At 47.9% G+C, this 19,917-nt stretch overlaps 1 protein-coding gene across 1 annotated transcript; it reads right to left on the reverse strand.

Annotated features, from left to right (window-relative positions):
* Nucleotides 1-15,462: 15,462 nt before the first annotated feature.
* On the reverse strand, nucleotides 15,463-18,150 carry LOC140223241 (putrescine hydroxycinnamoyltransferase 1-like). Its single transcript, XM_072294770.1, has 2 exons — nucleotides 18,100-18,150; nucleotides 15,463-15,885 (listed from the first exon to the last, which is right to left on the reverse strand). The coding sequence occupies exons 1-2, from the start codon at nucleotides 18,148-18,150 to the stop codon at nucleotides 15,463-15,465; spliced, it is 474 nt and encodes a 157-aa protein (XP_072150871.1).
* Between the last annotated feature and the right edge of the window lie 1,767 nt (nucleotides 18,151-19,917).

Here is a 19,917-nt window from a genome sequence, read left to right on the forward strand (position 1 = left end):
GTGAAAAGTAGAAGGAGATATTGGTTAAGATTTTAAGTTTATCTGATTCAGCCTACCCTTTCTTAGTCTATACGGACACCAATTCCTCTTACTGTTCTAGCTACCCCATGTGACCATGTGCAATCCTCTAATGTTGTATGAAAAATATGCTTCCTTTCTGTGATACACATGACCACTTGTGCATAGGCCAGTATCTAGCATTACAAACGTGTCTGAGTCCTTAATGGTTTATGAGTAAATTTCACCTGCGGTCCTTAAACTTGTCCCGAGTTCTCATCCCGATCTCGGTACTCTCAAACTGCACATATTGTCTTACATACATCTATGGGCCCATTAGAAGGTTTGGACAGTCCTAAATATAGGGCTGGATGCTGAGACACATCTGACATGGAAACCATGGTGCTGGACGGCGTAGTCTACATGGAAAGATAGGAAATAGTCGAGGATTAGGAAAGTACTCATTGTAATAAGAGTAGAACTGCTCTAGTCATATCCAACTAGTATTCTTATAACCAACTGACATGTAACCCTACCCTCGGCAATATAAGACGAGGCAGGGACCCCCTCCAAAGCAATTCAATCCAACCAACACACAGGATGTAGGGTATTATGCAATCTAGCGGCCCGAACCTATCTAAATTGTGTGTCTACGTTTACCTTCGAGTTCCTGATCTCGACGAGCCCCACTAACCAAAACACTACCTCGGGCACCCCCCTCGGTAGGTTGCCGGGTCTAAACATCGACAGCTGGCGCGCCAGGTAGGGCCTCCACCAAGCTTTTGTTGTCAACACATAGGCCCTCCTAGTTTCGGAGTATGAATATTTCATGCTTCAAAATTAATATTCGATATTGTTGACGCCGGATTTCGTCATCAGTAGAATCGGTGCCAAGGGGAAAGGAAATCGAGGAAGTGCAGTTAGGAATCGGTCAAATGGTGCTATAGTGAGGAATCGGCTGGCAGCTTTTGCTTCGCTTCAGGGAGAATACGCCAGATTCCCAATCGGTAATCCTTTGCCGATGAGAAATCGGCCGATCAGGAGGATGGACTAATTGGGCCTGTATGGGCTTGGAAAAGGATGGAAGGATAAGGTGGAGGTCAGCCCACGAAGCGTGGGGTATCTAACCTAATACGAATTGTGCTTGTAGATATTTGTTTTCTGTTTGAATAAGAGATAGAATTCTAGTCGGTTAGGAAGTTATCTGTACGGGGCTATAAATAGCTACCTTTGTAAATCTGTAAACACAACAATCAATCAATACAACAAGTTACTTTATTCTTCGTACTTACTTTCGAGCAGGCGACTTCGCCGTCACTTTTTCTTCTCACGAGTTCGTGCGGGTTGGCAGGGTTGCATCATCTTGATCTCCGGCCGATTCTGTAAGTTCCGTTTATCGAGTAATATCTAAGCTTTAACTTCCGGCGCATCGCTGTTGTTTCGTTTAGATTTATTCATCAGTTATCGATATCGACTAGATTCATAGGTTTTTACCTGTTTTCCTAGTTTTTATCACCAGTTATCCCGCTAGGAATCGGTAGTATCGGCTTTCATTACTTTCTGTTGTTAGATCCATTCGTTGCCGATTAGATCTTTTCCTAGTGCTGTTATTTCGCGCTTTGTACCGATTACTTTAGTATTTTTCTGTCTACAAAGCTACAGGGATCGTGTTGTCTTATAACCGATTTCATCATCACAGTAAATCGGCCGATTTGCCGATAAGCTCTCTCGATCGGAAACTTAGCCGATCGTAGTTACTGAATTTGACACGTGTTCTTCCTTGCCAATCAACAGGTCAGATTGGCTGGCACGCCGCGCGAACCGCACCAGGGCATTCACCCGAACAGGAGCTAAGCAGATTCTCCCGGGTCGTGTGTCGGTCGCTGGGATTCAGTTGACCGATTTCTAGCACCAACACACTTTTGGCACGCCCGGTGGGACGAATACAACCGCTGTCATGTCGAAAGCTGCTGAAGTCTCCGAAGATAACGTCATCGAAGTGACGGAAGCAGATCTAAAGGACGACCAAAAAGAAGATCTGAATCAGTATTTGGAGCAAGTCCGTAAAACTTGCTTGAAATCCTTCAGTCATTCCAGGAGCGGGGAAACTGTTAAAAAGTCTCCTTTCCCTACTCCCCGCCAGATCACAATTTCTGAAGATTCGGATAAAATGTCCGATATGATTCAACAATCTCTTCATCACGCCTTCATCAATCAATCCCCGGTACTTTCAAACATGGTGCACAATGCTGTTGTCAACTCCTTCGCCGGAGGTATACCTCAAGGGTACAGGGGACCTACGTATTTTCAACCGATTCCACCAAATCAGGCTTATCAGGCTTCACAGCCGATCCAATCCTCTGTCGGAGGATCCGGTGCTTCTGCGTCATCAACTCCTCTGGGATATGGCTCTATCCAACCGTCCTCTGTACCACTCCCTCCAGTCATCCCTTTACCCTGGGGGGCACCCTTAAACACGACCGGTTTGAATCAATCGGTCAGTCAAGGAAACCCTCCGTTCCAGACACCTTCCCAAACGGCCACTCGGCCGATCATACCACCATACCAGCCTATCGCTCCGGAGGTCAACAAGACGTCAGAGCTCATGCTATATGATGAAACAAGTGGTTCATACAAGCAGCCATCCTTTACTACATCACCGGCTTATACTCAGATACCACCTTTTCATCAACCTCCTTTTATTCAGCCTCCGATTTATCAGCATGTGCCGATGCCGCCGCCAACTATTCCCCAGCAACAACCAGATTGGTCGGCGCAAATTGCGGAGATAATGCAAGAACAATTCGGCTTGAAGCCGAAGGTGCAAACTTATACCTATAGAACACCATACCCATCTACATATGACTTGTTGTCGTTCCCCCATCGGTACAAAGTTCCTGATTTTACCAAATTTTCGGGGATGGATGACACTTCTACCGTAGAACATGTGAATAGATTCATCATCCAATGCGGGGAGGCAGCTACACAAGATGCCCTGCGGGTACGGTTGTTCTCGTCATCCTTGTCAGGATCGGCCTTCCAATGGTTCACGACTCTACCACCAAACTCAATTATTACATGGGCCGATCTAGAAAGACAATTCCACAAGTACTTCTATGCTGGAGTCCACGAAATGAAGCTGTCTGATTTGACTAGCCTCCGGCAAAGAAGTGATGAGCCGATACCCTCGTATATACAAAGGTTTCGGGAAATCAGAAACAAATGCTACTCCCTGGCTCTAACCGACGCGCAGTTGGCCGATATAGCTTTCCAAGGCCTGTTACCACATATTAAAGAGAAATATGCTTCACAAGAGTTCGAAAGCCTGAGCCAGATTGTTCACCGATTGTCCGGGCAGGAAATACGTCCATTCGATCCAAGAAGGAATTTCCAGAAGAAAGTGGCATTCCTGGAAGAATTTGAGGACGAGGAAGATGCCGAAGTCGGACTTGCAGAGTGGATTAAGGGAAAGAAGCCAGTATCATGCCCATTCGGCAAGAAGGAACCGGAAGCATTTGGTTTCGATACAACTAAAGCTGACAAAATCTTCGATCTTTTACTCCAGGAAGGACAGATCAAACTATCACCTTACCACACAATACCCTCTGCCGAACAATTGAAGAAGATGAAGTATTGCAAGTGGCACAATGCCACATCACATGATACCAACGAGTGCAAAATCTTCAGGCAACAAATACAGTCGGCCATTGAGCAAGGCAGACTCAAATTTGAAGTACCGGCAAAACCGGCCAAACCAATGAAGATTGATCAACACCCTTTTCCTACCAACATGGTGGATACGGGTAAGAATCCCCTCCAAACAAAAGTGCTGACGTCCGAATCGGCAAAAAAGGAGTGGCTCTGTCGATCCCAGAAATCAAGTTACGCCCGAAGACGTCAAAGGGAAACGGCGAATGGAGGACGACGATGGTGAGTCCGATAGACCACGTATTACTTCCCAGTTCCTGCTCCAAAAGTACCAGCGCCAACAGGAACGTTCGAGGTCCCGAGAGGAAGCGATGCGTCGGCACGAGGAGCACTGGAGATGCCCATTCTTCGTCCATTGTTAGGAAAATAACCTCAGGCTACCATCGGCCGATACTTGCCCAGAGTGCAACGGTCCCTATCGAGGCAATCGGCCGTTCACCAGGTCTCGCTCCAGAGACGGAAGGCCAGAACCGATTAGCAGGAATTGGCGCAACCCAGATGATCAGCGCCCTTCCATGCGTGATCGGCTGGGGGGCAGAAGTGACCGATATGATCAGTCAGAAGGAAGAAGCCATAATAGGCAGGGGGCAGGACCGATCGACACGATCAATCAAATAGCAAAACCAGCGTTCACAGCCGGCTCGAAGACATGGCCGATGCTCGGGTAACGGACGAAAACCCGTTAGGACGCGAGCCGGAATGGGAATGCGCCGGGAAAGAAGGGAGGCTAATAAACCTCAGATGGTGCCCCGACGGTTTAACCAAATCACAAAAACGGAGAATCCAACGCCTCCACCAATGGGAACAACAAGAAGAAGAGAGCGCGATGGACAAGAAGGAAGGGAGGCCTCAGGTGTGGCGCCCCAAAAGAAACGACAAGGGCAACGATGAATCGGCGGGTGATGAATCGGCAGCCGAAATCGGTATGGTTTTCATATTGCCGATGGAGTTTATGACCCCTGCCGATCAACAGGACGTGTCGGCGATAGAGGAACAAACAGCACGGTTGGCTTTAGAACCAATGATGGCCACGTTCGAAAAGCCCGAAGATGACGAACGACAACATATGAAGGCATTGTTCCTTAAAGGGCATGCTGACGGTCGCCCCCTCACTAGATTGATGGTCGACGGGGGAGCTGCCGTCAACATCATGCCGTATGCCGTACTCCGAAAGTTGGGAAAGAGCGACGACGACCTAACCAGGACGGACATGATGCTCAAGGACTTCGAAGGCAAGGTGTCAAACGCTCGCGGTGCCCTATGCGTCGACCTCACCATCGGCAGTAAGACCCTTCCTACCACGTTTTTCGTCATTAATGGCAAAGGGTCCTATAATATGCTTCTTGGCCGAGACTGGATACACGCAAACTGCTGCATCCCGTCAACTATGCATCAATGCCTTGTACAATGGGTCGGCGATAACATCGAGGTGGTCAAAGCCGACTCCGCGTACAGCATCGCAGCAGCCGACGCACAGCAATGGAGCTGCGAAACCGTCAGATGCATATCAGGTAGGGTGTGGGAAACCGATTTCCTGAAGGTCACCGATTTTGGCCTACAGCCGATCCGAGCAGTCGGCTCCGAAGAAGCGCAATAGATGGATCAGTTCGCCCGAGAGGACGGGAAGCTGGGACACGGATTCACGTCGGCCGATTCATTAGAGATGATAGACTTAGGTGACGGGACCAAACCAAGGCCGACTTTTATTAGTGCAAATTTAGATCCAGAGTATAAGTGTAAATTGACAAATTTATTAAGAGAATTCAAGGATTGTTTTGCTTGGGAGTATCACGAGATGCCCGGATTAGATCGATCTATTGTTGAACATCGGCTACCCATAAAGCCAGGGTATCGGCCGTACCAACAACCCGCACGGCGGTGCAATCCTAAAATTTTACCAGACATAAAAGCTGAAATAACTCGGCTAATTGAGGCAAAATTTATTCGGCAATGTCGTTATGCCGAGTGGATTTCTAATATCGTGCCGGTGTACAAGAAAAATGGGAAGCTACGCGTTTGCGTCGATTTTAGGAATCTTAATCAGGCCACACCGATGGATGGTTACCCCATGCCTACGGCCGATGTATTGATCGACGCTGCCGCGGGACACAAAATTATTAGCTTCATGGATGGAAATGCCGGATACAATCAAATACTTACGGCCGAAGAGGACATACCCAAAACGGCTTTCAGATGTCCAGGCCATCTTGGTCTATTCGAGTGGGTGGTGATGACTTTCGGCTTGAAGAATGCTGGTGCTACATATCAGAGAGCCATGAACTACATTTTTCACAAACTCATTGGCCTCCTGGTGGAGATCTACATCGAAGACGTTGTGGTCAAGTCCAAAAGCCACGAGGAACACCTAGCCGATTTGCGAAGGGTGCTAGAGTGTACCAAAAAGCATGGTCTTAAGATGAATCCCAACAAATGCGCTTTCGGCGTCTCCGCCGGACAGTTCTTAGGATTCATGGTGCACGAACGGGGTATAGAGGTCAATCAGAAGACCATAGCGGCCATCAACAAAGTCGTCGCTCCACAGAACAAAACTGAGCTACAGTCTCTAATCGGCAAGGTAAACTTCATCAGAAGGTTTATATCTAATCTATCTGGACGGATTCAAGCGTTCACACCACTTCTGAAGTTGAAGCCAGACCAGGAATTTATATGGGGAGAAGAACAGCGCAAGGCGTTAGAAGACATCAAGCGATACTTGGTCTCACCCCCAGTCCTGGTTCCCCCTCAAACGGGTAAGCCGTTTAAACTATATTTATCAGCCGATGAAAAAGCTATTGGGTCGGCTCTAGTCCAAGAGTTTGAAGGCAAAGAGCGGGTAATTTATTACGTTAGTAGAAGACTCCTGGATGCCGAAACAAGATATCCTCCAGTGGAGCGTTTGTGTTTGTGTCTTTACTTCTCGTGCACCAAACTCAGGCACTATCTACTGTCGGCAGAATGTATAGTTGTATGCAAAGATGATGTAGTGAAGTACATGCTGTCGCTGCCGATATTGAAAGGACGAATCGGTAAATGGATCTTAGCTTTATCAGAGTTTGACCTACGGTATGAATCGGCAAAAGCCGTCAAGGGTCAAGTCATGGCCGATTTCGTCGCCCAGCACTGTGGGCCGGAGATCGCCTTCGTGGAACTAGCGCCTTGGCAGTTATTTTTTGATGGGTCATCATGCGGAGTCGGATCAGGAATCGGCATCATTCTCATATCGCCTCGGGGGGCAAGATATGATTTTTCTCTGCCAATAGAAACCGCCGCCACAAACAATCAAGCGGAGTACAGAGCCGTATTAAAAGGCTTACGATTATTGAGGGAAGTCAAGGCCGATTCTGTTGAGGTCTTCGGAGATTCGATGCTAATTGTGGATCAACTAACCGGAAGGGCTGAGTGCAAAGATGACATATTACGAATTCATCACGAAGATTGCTTACAGCTTTTGAAAGAATTCAGATCGGCAACAATCGAGCACGTCCCAAGAGACCGCAACGAGGAAGCAAACAGACTCGCTCAACACGCATCTGGGTATCGGCCGATTACGGGCGCCATGGCCTTAGAGCTTGCAGCTGACGATTGGCGTAAAGAAATTGCCGATTACCTGAAGGATCCGTCTAAAAAGGTGGAGCGACGAGTGCGCTTTCACGCTACCAAGTACGTATTGCTCGAAGATGATCTATTCTACCGAACGATCAACGGTGTTCTTCTTAAATGCCTTGGGACAGAAGAAGCCAAGACTCTAATGGGAGAAATCCATGAAGGGGTATGCGGAGCTCACCAATCAGCACATAAGATGAAATGGATGATCCGAAACAACGGGTACTATTGGCCTACGATCCTCGAAGATTGTTTCAAATATTATAAGGGTTGTCAGGAGTGCCAAAAGTTTGGAAATGTCCAGCGTGCACCCGCGTCGGCCATGAATCCCATCATCAAACCATGGCCGTTCAGAGGATGGGGAATAGACCTTATCGGCCAAATTTATCCACCATCGAGCAAGGGGCACAAGTTTATTTTGGTTGCTACTGATTACTTCACCAAATGGGTGGAGGCAATCCCACTAAGGACTGTGACTTCGGCTATCATGGCCGATTTCGTAAGGAATCATATCGTCTACCGATTCGGTATCCCTCAAACTATGACAACCGATCAAGGAACAATGTTCACGTCGGGGGAATTTGAGGAATTTACGACCGATATGGGCATCAAATTGTTAAACTCTTCTCCGTATTACGCTCAAGCCAATGGTCAAGCAGAATCTTCCAACAAAGGAATAATCAAGTTGATCAAAAGGAAGATTGAAGAATACCCGAAGAAGTGGCACCTATGTTTGACCGAAGCCCTGTGGGCGTACAGAATGGCCTGTCATGGAGCTACTAAGTTATCTCCCTATCAGTTGGTATACGGTCACGATGCAGTACTTCCATGGGAGTCAAGGGCAGGATCAAGGCGCATTTTACTTCAGGACCAGTTGTCAGCCAATGACTACTCATCTCTGATGAAGGAAGAACTTGATGATTTGGCCAGCCAACGACTAAGGGCTCTGATAAGTATCGAAGAGAATAAAAAGAGAGTGGCCAGGTGGTACGATAAAAAGGTCAAAGTCAAGCAGTTCTCCCCCGGAGATTTGGTATGGAAGTTGGTACTACCGATCGGGTCGAAAGATCCTAAATTCGGCAAATGGTCTCCTACCTGGGAAGGGCCGTATAAAATCGGCAAATGCGCTCCAGGGAATGCCTATATCTTGGAAACAATAGAAGGAGAAGAATTCACTAGAGCTCTGAATGGGAGGTACTTAAAAAGATATTACCCAAGTATATGGGTCGGTGCCTAAGGAATCAACACGATCATACATGACCGATACAATTCGGTTTTGAGACGCACATAAAGTCGACCGGAACGGCCGATTACATTCATTCGGTACGGGCGACGGGTCACATGGCCGACAAAATGATTAGTCGCCCTTAGAACAAAAAATACAGCAACTAATTATTCTTTTTCTTACGCTCCCTCTCAGCCCGACCTAACTCTATCATGAGTCGGAGGTATCCTTCTTCTATGGCCTTCATTGAAATCTCCGCTTCGACTTGACGGGGGAGATCTACGGGAGGGCGCGAAGTCCCCGCTCCCGCGTCTTCAAGAACGACTTGCCGAGGGAGTGGATGACTCCTGTCGATGGGAGGTCGCCGGCTGTCGTTCCTCTCCACGAAGTCCAGGATCGTTCGGGCCGTCGTGGCGATGTCGTCTTCAAGATCGCCACGACGATGGCTCCTGACGGGTGGAGATTGACGGTTACTTTCACTCACCACGGAATCCAAGACTACGCGAGCCTCCGTGGTAATGTGGTCCTGGAGCTCCTCTCGGTGAGCCACGATCAGCATCTTGTCCTCCGATGTTAATGGATCTTCGGAATGAATGCACTCAATGGCGCGCACGAGCTCGGGGCTAAGACGTTGAGGCTGAAACAAAGAAGGAATGAGGGGGGATATTCTCTTCCTTAGGGTCTAAAAAAGAAAGGAAGGTAGAGGTTAAAGACTTCACCTGGTTAACAGAGGAAGAAGAAGACGACGAGGCCATGGCAAAGAAATTGCGCCGATGAGAAGGGGCAGAGAAGTTAAACCGAGAGCCAAGATTGGTGCTACCAGGAGTAAGCGCCGAGGTTGGTATTTATAAAAGAATGCGTGGAAATCTGGTAAAGCTACGTCCCATCGGTAATAAGAAGGCAATAAATAGAAAGGGCGTCGCGAGGGGCGGTCAAAGAAGATAGTAAATGATTCGTACAAAACGGTCAGTGTTTTTACAGATTACCCAGAAGGGTATCGATAGCCGTGATGGCCCGACGCCGGATCTGATCGGCAGAGTCAAGAACCCATTGGTCTTCTTCCGCCGATCCAGGAACCTCCGATGCACTGCGATGGAGTCTCAGTGCCTCGTGAGCAAAGCGTTGCCTCTCCCGTGTTAAATCGGCAATAACAGAGGGTAGCTCTTGGAGTTTGTTCTCTTTGGCACTGATTGCCTTGGTCACTTGCTCCATTTCCTTGGCAAGCTCCGCCCTCCGACGTTTGAGACGGTCTATCTCACCTATGATTGCCGGGCGGGAATCTTCTAGAACATGGATACGCCGATTCGCCTCTTGAGCCTGACGCTTGAAAGCGTCTTCCTTTTCGCGAGCCTTGGTCAGCTTGGCGCGATCGGCCATGTGACGAAGGGCTCTGAAGACCGGGATCCTCATAGACTCGATGAAGGCCGCCGGCGCCAGGGCCTCCTCCGCCTCTTCTGGTACTCGTCCGCTGACGTCATTGAAGAGCTGCCGAATCGGTGAAGCGTCTTCTACTAATCGGCCGATGTCCCCTTGAAGGAGGGATCGGATGCTGGAAAGTTTGGCTCGGACGTCATCAGGAACGGAACTCAAGGCGACTTGGCGAGAAGCAACTTCTTCGTCGTCAGAGAGGGCGACCGCAAAAGAAAAGAGGCTGTTGTCGGGGGTGTCCAGTTCCTGAAGATAATAAAGAAAAGAAATAAACCAGCTGTAAGTAAGAGCAAATCGGCTAAGATAGAAGCCGAAACAGAAAATTACCATTTTGAAGCGAATCTCCCCATGTTGCACTTGAGAAGCCGCCATGCCTTGCTCGGGGGCCTGCGCCATGGGTTCATCAGATGAAGAGGACTCCACGATAATCGGCGCAGTGTTTGGACCAGCCCCCTGAAAAGAAATCGGCGATCGAGGAGCGATTGATGTGCCGATGGCCTGTGTCAGAAGTTTGAATAAATACGTTACGTGAATGCCCAAAGGAAATCGGTACGAAAAGTTCTATACCTTAACGGAAGGAAATGGGGGCGCGTCAATAGCTGGAGGGGCTGCTGCCGATTGTGGTACTTCTGTAGGGATGCTCTGTGCAGTTTAAGGTTAAAGAAAAGTTAATATCAAAATAATAATCGGAGGCAGCGCAACTCAGTTTTACCTGTATGGCCTCCAACAACAACGATGCGGCGGCCGCCCCAGCTTGCGTCATGGTTTGAGTATCGGCACCTTGAATGACCTGAGAAGGTGGTGCGGCCGAAGTTTCTGCCGATACGCGCACAGGAGGATCCGCCGATCCCGTACGAGCCCGGACTCGGCGACTGGTCTTCTTAGTGGTCCTTTTATGAACTTGTTTCGATCGGCCAGTAATCACGTCAACAGACGGGGCGTTATAGCCGATAAGGGGATAAGTAGTGTATGGATGACTCTCTATTAGTCGTCCGCTGCGGCTGTGTGTTGGAGGGGTCCGATTCTCGGCCTAAAATAATAAAATCATTAGTACTCGATCATGTTAAGAGGAATAAAAGGGAATAAAAATCGGCTATGTGAAGTACCTCGACGTTTGGGTCAATGTTGGTCGGGTCCAGAAGATTGCAGTATGCCGATGCTGAGTTGCAGAAGAGGAATTGCTTCCAATCGGCCCACCAGAGTTTGAACGGTTGGACAGCAAATGGAGCTACTAGCCAGTCGTTCAAGTTAATTGTACTGGAATCTGGAATTCGGTCTCGCAACCGACCGTAATCCAGGCCAGATGTGAGCTCATCTCTAAACTTGATTTTGCCAGCAAAGTACACCTGAATCGGCAACTGACCCATGCCGAATTGTCGTGCTGCAGCGGAAGGGTTGTAGAATTCGTATGTAGGGGCATCCTTCCCTGAGAAGAAGTTGGCTGGTAGGAGCCCTGGCTTGATCAACCCTTCATAGAGATCTTCATCAAACCGGCCAGAAGTTGAATCGAAGCAGGAGGGGAGCTCGAAGACTGGAATGTCTCGCTGGTATGGAAACCAGATAGTTGCGTCCTCATTAAATCCATTGTAAAAGCACCGAAAGTACTCGGCTACCTTTGTAGCGGAATACGCACAACCTGGAAAAGCTGATGCTGCTTCACCATAAGACATGCATCGGCGACGCTCGGTAGGGTCCTCCGCCGATTCGATATTGGGAAACGTCATATGGTCCACTGGTTGCCGGGTGATTCTGTTCATATAAAGGTTCAACCATAGATTGACGAACCACCAAGGTCCACCTGGGTTGCCGATTGGTTCTCCCTTGGAAAGTTTTGTGCCGATTTGATGGAGCATATGGTACACGGCTCCCAGAAGATGTTTTCCAAGAGGAATATGGTTTCCCTTAGACAGTGCTTCAGCTAAAGATTGGGTGTTGGTTGTTGGGCCGGCGGCTCTTCCACAGAAAAGGTGTTTTTCTAGCCACATCATCAGGAAAGCGGTGTGTTCCCTGTTATCAACAGTACCGGTCTTCTTGTTACTATTGATAAAGCCCTTCCAGCCGCCGATTCCTCTTGTGTCCAGCCGATGCGACGGTACGGTCAGAAGTTGGAAAGGTGTGTCAGGGGAGGATATGTCCAGGCCGGTCAAGAGGACCACATCGGCCAGAGTGGGGGTCATAGGACCGTGTCCAAATAAGAACGCATTAAGTGCGTCAGACCAAAAATAGGAAGCCGCCATCACTAGCGGTTCGTTTTTCTCCATTTGCGACAGGGAAAGGTTGATACATTGGCCGATTTTGAGCTCATCCCACGAGACGCTCCTTGACGCGGCCACCCGTTGGTACCATTCCCTCCAACCTGGGGTTTCATTCGGCCAAGATCTAAAAGTGCTGGCCCATTGATCTAAGTTCATATCAGATCGTTTGAAAGGTATCCGGTCAGTTTCCAAGTTTATGAGGTCTGCTGGATCTGGGTCTCCCATGGGACCAAGGCAAACAAGGCCAGGACTACCCGTGAGATGAATAGTAATTCTATGTCTAACCGCCTAAAAAAGGAAAAGGGGCATAAGAATATAAGGAGTAGATCTAAGATAAATACGTTACCGATAGAGGAAAGATTCGGTATTTACCTCCGGTATAAAATTCTGAGTAATCGGTGTGGTCGCCGATGCAGATGTGGATGATGGAGTCGCAATGGGGATCGCCATTGGGATCTCTGATGAAGCTCCTTCATCTGTGGATGGAGTGACGGTTGTCGCCACCGTTACCGGAGGTGCTACCTCTGGGGTATCGCGTGCAGGAGAGCTGCCGGAAGGAGTCGCCATTGAAGGGAAGGGGAAGAAGTGACAGGAGCTAGAACTGGAAGACTTCGATGGCAAGATTGAAGAAAGAAGGAGGTGCGCGCGTTGGAAAAAGAGACGTGAGCTTGAAGATGAGCTGCGGTAAAATGTTATTTATAGGGTGCCTGAAGAAAGGGTAAAAATGGAATTTTCACCGCGCCGGCGCGTCGAGTTTTTCGGGGTAGTGGCTGTCGTGGGCGCCCGTTTCAAAAATTGCAATGATCAGCCGGGAGACTGCGAAACGGAAGGATATTTTCACTGCGGCCGTTTCGGAGGGGAGGTTATAAAGAATTTCGAAGTAAAAGACTGTGTTTTACTCCGAAACTGGGGGGCATGTGTTGACGCCGGATTTCGTCATCAGTAGAATCGGCGCCAAGGGGAAAGGAAATCGAGGAAGTGCAGTTAGGAATCGGTCAAATGGTGCTATAGTGAGGAATCGGCTGGCAGCTTTTGCTTCGCTTCAGGGAGAATACGCCAGATTCCCAATCGGTAATCCTTTGCCGATGAGAAATCGGCCGATCAGGAGGATGGACTAATTGGGCCTGTATGGGCTTGGAAAAGGATGGAAGGATAAGGTGGAGGTCAACCCACGAAGCGTGGGGTATCTAACCTAATACGAATTGTGCTTGTAGATATTTGTTTTCTGTTTGAATAAGAGATAGAATTCTAGTCGGTTAGGAAGTTATCTGTACGGGGCTATAAATAGCTACCTTTGTAAATCTGTAAACACAACAATCAATCAATACAACAAGTTACTTTATTCTTCGTACTTACTTTCGAGCAGGCGACTTCGCCGTCACTTTTTCTTCTCACGAGTTCGTGCGGGTTGGCAGGGCTGCATCATCTTGATCTCCGGCCGATTCTGTAAGTTCCGTTTATCGAGTAATATCTAAGCTTTAACTTCCGGCGCATCGCTGTTGTTTCGTTTAGATTTATTCATCAGTTATCGATATCGACTAGATTCATAGGTTTTTACCTGTTTTCCTAGTTTTTATCACCAGTTATCCCGCTAGGAATCGGTAGTATCGGCTTTCATTACTTTCTGTTGTTAGATCCATTCGTTGCCGATTAGATCTTTTCCTAGTGCTGTTATTTCGCGCTTTGTACCGATTACTTTAGTATTTTTCTGTCTACAAAGCTACAGGGATCGTGTTGTCTTATAACCGATTTCATCATCACAGTAAATCGGCCGATTTGCCGATAAGCTCTCTCGATCGGAAACTTAGCCGATCGTAGTTACTGAATTTGACACGTGTTCTTCCTTGCCAATCAACAGGTCAGATTGGCTGGCACGCCGCGCGAACCGCACCAGGGCATTCACCCGAACAGGAGCTAAGCAGATTCTCCCGGGTCGTGTGTCGGTCGTTGGGATTCGGTTGACCGATTTCTAGCACCAACAGATATATTTTATAAGTAGCCGATACTATTCTGTTTGAACCAATCAGTCGATGTAATTTTGCTTGAACCACTCAGCAGATGCAATTTTTTATTAGCCAAGCAATCAGCCGATGCTTTTTAACAAAGCAGTCAATCGGCTGATGCTATTTCTTTTATCAGCCAAGCAATCAGCCGATGCTTTTTGCCAAGCAGTCAATCGGCCGATACTATTTCATTTATTGGCCAAGCAATCAGCTGATGCTTTTGTTCTAGAAGAATAAACTCAAATGGAAGTATCGGCAACTCTGATCGGCAGCAGTACACCATCGGCTATCTTGCTCCATCTCTCCCATCGGCTGTGGGAAAAAGTTAAATAGGCAACCGATGCTTATTTCTCTTATTTAGCCGATACAATTTCTTTTATTTACCATTGGCTCGGAGGCCGATATATACTTGGCCGATATTATTTTGAACCAAGCCGTTGATACTATTTCGCTTGAACCAGCAGCTGATTTTTTTAACCAAGCAGGAGATCACCACTCTTCCTTATCTACTTTTATCTATTTCCTGCCTATCGGGTGAGGTGCCCCATCGGCTGCTCTCTCCTTATCTTTTTTTATTTATTTCTTGCCCATCGGCTGAGGTGCCCCATCGGCTCTGCTCTTCCTTGTCCTTTCTTTTCTTCCATGGCTGCCTAGCGTATAATTATATTCCATCGGCTGTCCTTTATTCCATCGGCCGTTGCAACAAATGAACATGTTATGCCTGGGGAATGATTGCCATCATTGCTGATTACCATTTTATTATCTCTACTATCGGCTGTCCATGCAACCCATTGGCTTGCGCTGGTCTTCATGGCAGACGTATTTATCGGCCGGCTGCACTTCTTTGGCATGTACGTGCGCCAATGCAAGTCTACTTGTGTACTTTGCCGATACATCGTTGCATCAACAGGGACCTCAGTCCTCAGACACGTCACACGTTGCTTGCTTTGTACTAGTGTCAGCTACTCGGCTTTATTACACAGGGGCATAGCCGCGTAGGCCTTTTATGTTGACACCAAACCTTTCTTTTCGCATCCTCATGCTATGGGTGCTTGATCATTTGTACTTAACATTTGGTTCACGACAAGATACGGTTTATTCATTTATTCATTACATCATAAAAGATCATAGTATAAGCTTAAATGAAAGATTGTATAAGCTTAGGACGATTATAAAAGATTCGCTCTAATAATGATGCTTTTACATTGATAAAATCACTGAATAACATTGCTATCGTGCTATCTCACTCCCCGTAGAAGACCTTCTCGAAGCACTCTATGTACTCGGATTCCATCGAGAAAAGCACGGTAATGCCGTCGTCCTTGTTGGCGCAAGGGGTCATGTACGCCGTGCCGACGCCGAACATCTGTGCAGGAGCAACGAACCGTGGCGCTCCTGAGCCGAAGTCGGCGTCGTACATGGACATCCCCAGCCAGCTCACCGCCCACAGGTCGGACGCCGGCACGAGCTGCTCGCTCGCCGCCTCAGCGTTGGCGCCCTCCTTGTCACCTCCCTTCCCCAGCTCCAGCTCCAGGTAGTCCACCACCGACCGCACGAACGCGTCCCCCACGCCGTCCACCGCCTTCTTGATCGTCTCCGCCACGGACCCAAGCGAGCTGTCCAGCACGTCGCTGACCCGAGCGGTGACGAGGTCGCGAACGGCTATCTAATTCACCCAATCGACCTGCTGATCTCCGTCATGATGCTAAACCCCTGCCTGCCGATGTGGCAACTAGGCAATCGGCTGGACTCCAAAAGCTGGGGGTGCGTGGCCTCCTATCGGCTGGAGTTGAACTCCAGCGTTCTGCTACCAGTACATTCCAATCTGAGGGTGCTGGAAGTTTCCCATGAGTTGCGGCATAGCCGATGACTGATTGTACTGCACAATCGGCTGAGATTCTTGCAAATTTAGTCATCAGCTGTCCCTGATGACTCAATAGATCTCGTATATTTTTCTATCGTCAGTGTGTACACAACTAGCCCCGGCTGGCTGTTCGGTTTAATGCTTGCCACTATTCACCATGGCCGAACCATTTATATTCTAGGCTGCAATTTGCTAGACCTATTACCAACAAAAGTAGTAATCGGCCTTTCCTTTTTATAAAAGGCTACGGTATTGCCTCGTGATTAGCCAGGACACGGTCACGTAGTTGTATCCACCCCAACTGAATAAGGGAAAAAAAATCCTCCGTAGACCTCCGGGCTTTGATCAAATCTAATATATGTACGGCCAACAGTTTCCGAGAGTAACATTCCATTGCAACTTGCGGACTGAATACCTTCGGATTTTGCTGGCCATGTATATACTCCCTTTGAATAATTTTGAACTCATCGGCTGATGATCAACAGCAATTAATTTTCTTTTGATTTTTCGCCGGCCATCAGATCAAACTCAAAGGAGCGGTGCGCACTTGCGTCGAGCCGATCAGTTTTGGTTCTCGTCGACTTGTTCCATCATTGAGCCGATTAAATATACGAACTATCTTGTAATAATTATTGGTAGTAGGGTATATCTTGGTGTCCTACCGAGCGTGCCAAAATGTGTTTACGCAAAATCCTGACGGTGGTGGACCCTGCATCACCACATGAGGACCTGGAAGATCTGCTTAACTCCAGTGTAGAATCCAAATCGGCGCTCGTGATGTGCGCAGGCGTGCCAATTAGTTTGACCATTCAATTGACAAGGTGGAGATAATTCTTCTTGGTGAGCATGAGTAGCTCATCGGCTATCCAGCCGATTCAACACAGTTGGCGATAATCATCGGCTGGAGAGCCGATAGGAGATAGAGCGTCATCGAATTCTTGCTCCACCATAGCCAGAGCCACAAGCCAATGAGATTCAAACTAACGTCGCTACAAATATTTTTAGGTGAAATCACAGCGATGCGCCCGATAGTTGCAGCCTAGAAACACTCAACAGGACGTCAATTTAAACCCCGCCAGCCGATGAATCCAATTATAATGAAACTCAATTTCAACGGCACTCGAGGGGCAACCAAGAATAAGATGCAACAGGCTATTAAAAATAGATCTATCGTCTATTCCGACAGAATTAATAACAATTGATGTGTCGTAAATGGCAAGACGATAGAACAGATAAATATCAGCTGACGCAAACTTAATCAAGGGGGGATAACTGGTGAATACCGTAGATCGAGACAGAAGTGATGCGCTATAAGTCAAAGATCCAAGATACTCGATAACTGGTAGATGAAACCAGACCCAACGACAGCGATGTGCCCGGAAGTCGAAGTCTAGTACACCTAATAATGGGAACTTGCAACTTGCTAGAGATCGAGGTCGATGCAGCGCAACTTGCTAGAAGGAACTCATCGAGAAGCTACATTACTCCTACTCCTAATGCAATGGCGTGAAGCCAAAAAAGTAAATAAAAGATAAATGTGTTGTATATTGATCGTGTGATGATTCTTTACGATGGCCAAGTCCCTTTATATTTATAGGGACGTTACATAATTGGCATCTAACCACGTGCAAGGCAAGTCACGTACACAATCTTTTCTAATAAAAAACTCTATCTCTAACTAACCCAACTCTATCTCTAAAATATTTTATTCTATAAGACAACCTCCCGTACATGCAAAGATCAGCCGCATGCGTAACTATTCTGGTAGCCTACAACGTATGGCATGCAAAGTGCACCAGAATCCATGTTGTATATTCTAATCATTTGTATCCATATGTGCTAGCCTTTCCTTTATATCAACTGTGCCTCTCCTTGCCGATCAATCCAATGAAGCCGATTTCGACTCCATGCCCATGTGCGCGCATGCTAGCTTCTTATTGTTGTACGTGACTCCAATTATCTTGTACTCTGAATTTATAGTATTAGTCAAAATCCAGTGTCAACAGGGGCACTCACCGAGAATACACTAGTGAACTCGATGGCACAAGTCATCATCAAGCCCACCATCGCGTTCGAAGCAGGTGCGATGTTTGTCTTCGGCTCTTGGATTTGCATCGCAGATAACGCAGGAAATTTCCACCGCCACATTGTATCGATCCCGGAGAAGAAGTAGCAAACCATGAAGCTCTAGCACCAAGATCTGGAGGGACTTGTCAACAATTTTGGTGAATTTTCAATTTCTAACCTAGTTAGAGGCTGGGGGATGAGTCCGAGTTCAATTCGACTTCTCCCGCTAGGCGCATTGACTTTCACAAGCTGGCACATAAGCCATCGTGCGAGTCGGACTACCACGCGAGTTGATTCCAGTCCAAACTCCACAACACAGTCACTAGTTATCAAGCTGCCCTGTCCAGATCACAATTCGATATGGATATGATCGAGGACCTTAACTACTACTCAAATCTGGATGAGGAGACGCCTTTATCAGGTCCGCAGTAGGGCCTAGTGTTCACATCAACTCCTCTAAGATAGATTAATCTACTGACCCAACATGAAGCCACCCGCTCTTACCAAAGACGACGATTTGTGCCTCATCGCCTACCTCGACACCCTCCCGTACCAGGAGGAAAATCCTCCGTCACCCATCTACGAGGAAGGCGGCACCATAGAGGTCATCAGTTCAAGCTTAGGAAGCCACTCTCCAGAGTGAGAACTCTTCGCCATCATTACTGGACAAGAGGATGAAAAGAAGAGCAATGGGACAGAAACCCGCGACATGAGCGACACCCGGATGACGTCTCGCAGAATGAACTCATCGCCAACATTGTCGGAGAAGAGATTGAAGCTTAAAGAACTCGATGACGAGCAAGAAACACCACAAGAGTAGAGCGCCACCTTGTAGTGGACCTACCAATCCAGAACTAGGATAATGCCTTTGAAGCAGTTCAAACGCGTCACCATCGTACTCCCCTAGCTACCGTCGCATCTATCTATCTCATCACCCGCGTGATGCCTTAGAACAAATACACAAGATCGTTGGCTGAACTGGCGGAACTCGGTACGAATAACTCGATCACCAGAATCTGATACATTCAGTCCAACGCTCCCTGTTCCAGCGAAGTCAACATGGTAGCAGTCATAGAGGCCCTCTGTCCAGACCAAGTCAACTCTGAGGTGCCGGACCAAGTTAAGCTGGAGCTGAAGGTAGTCGGGCAGGACCCTCGGGAGGTCGTGGCCACCGTGGGGCTAACCCAGAGCTTGAACGCCCAGTAAAATACCTTCACAACAACATCAACGTTAGCTGCGACGCCCGTACCATCATCGACGGACGGCACCGCGAGTGTAAGCAAAAAGTCGAACACCCAGCAGATGATACTGATGGGTTCCCCGCCTTCTCAAGACGTGTGAGGAGGACACCTCTACCCAAAAAGTTCAAACCCCCGAGTATCACCAAGTACGATGGCAAGCAGGACACAGTCCAATGGCTCCAGTGCTACTCGCTGTCAGTACACGCAGCTGAGGGAAACGACGACATCAAAGTCATCTACTTCCCCATCTGCATGGAGGCGGCGCCCCTCACATGGCTTGAATCGTTGGATAAGAACTACATCGACTTGTGGAAGGACCTTAAGGTAGCGTTCACCAACACTTACGTGAGGGCAATGCAGCATCCTGGCAACAGGATCGACTTGTCTCAAGTTAAACTACAAGAAGGCGAGACCTTGCGGAGCTATTTACGTTGCTTTTTCGACAAGAAGGCCACAATCGTGGATGTCATGGAGCGCGACATTATTGACTACTTCTAGAAGGGCCTCCGCGACCACCGGATGTTAC

This window comes from Setaria viridis, chromosome 6 (genome assembly GCF_005286985.2).
Source record: "Setaria viridis chromosome 6, Setaria_viridis_v4.0, whole genome shotgun sequence".
NCBI lineage: Eukaryota > Viridiplantae > Streptophyta > Magnoliopsida > Poales > Poaceae > Setaria > Setaria viridis.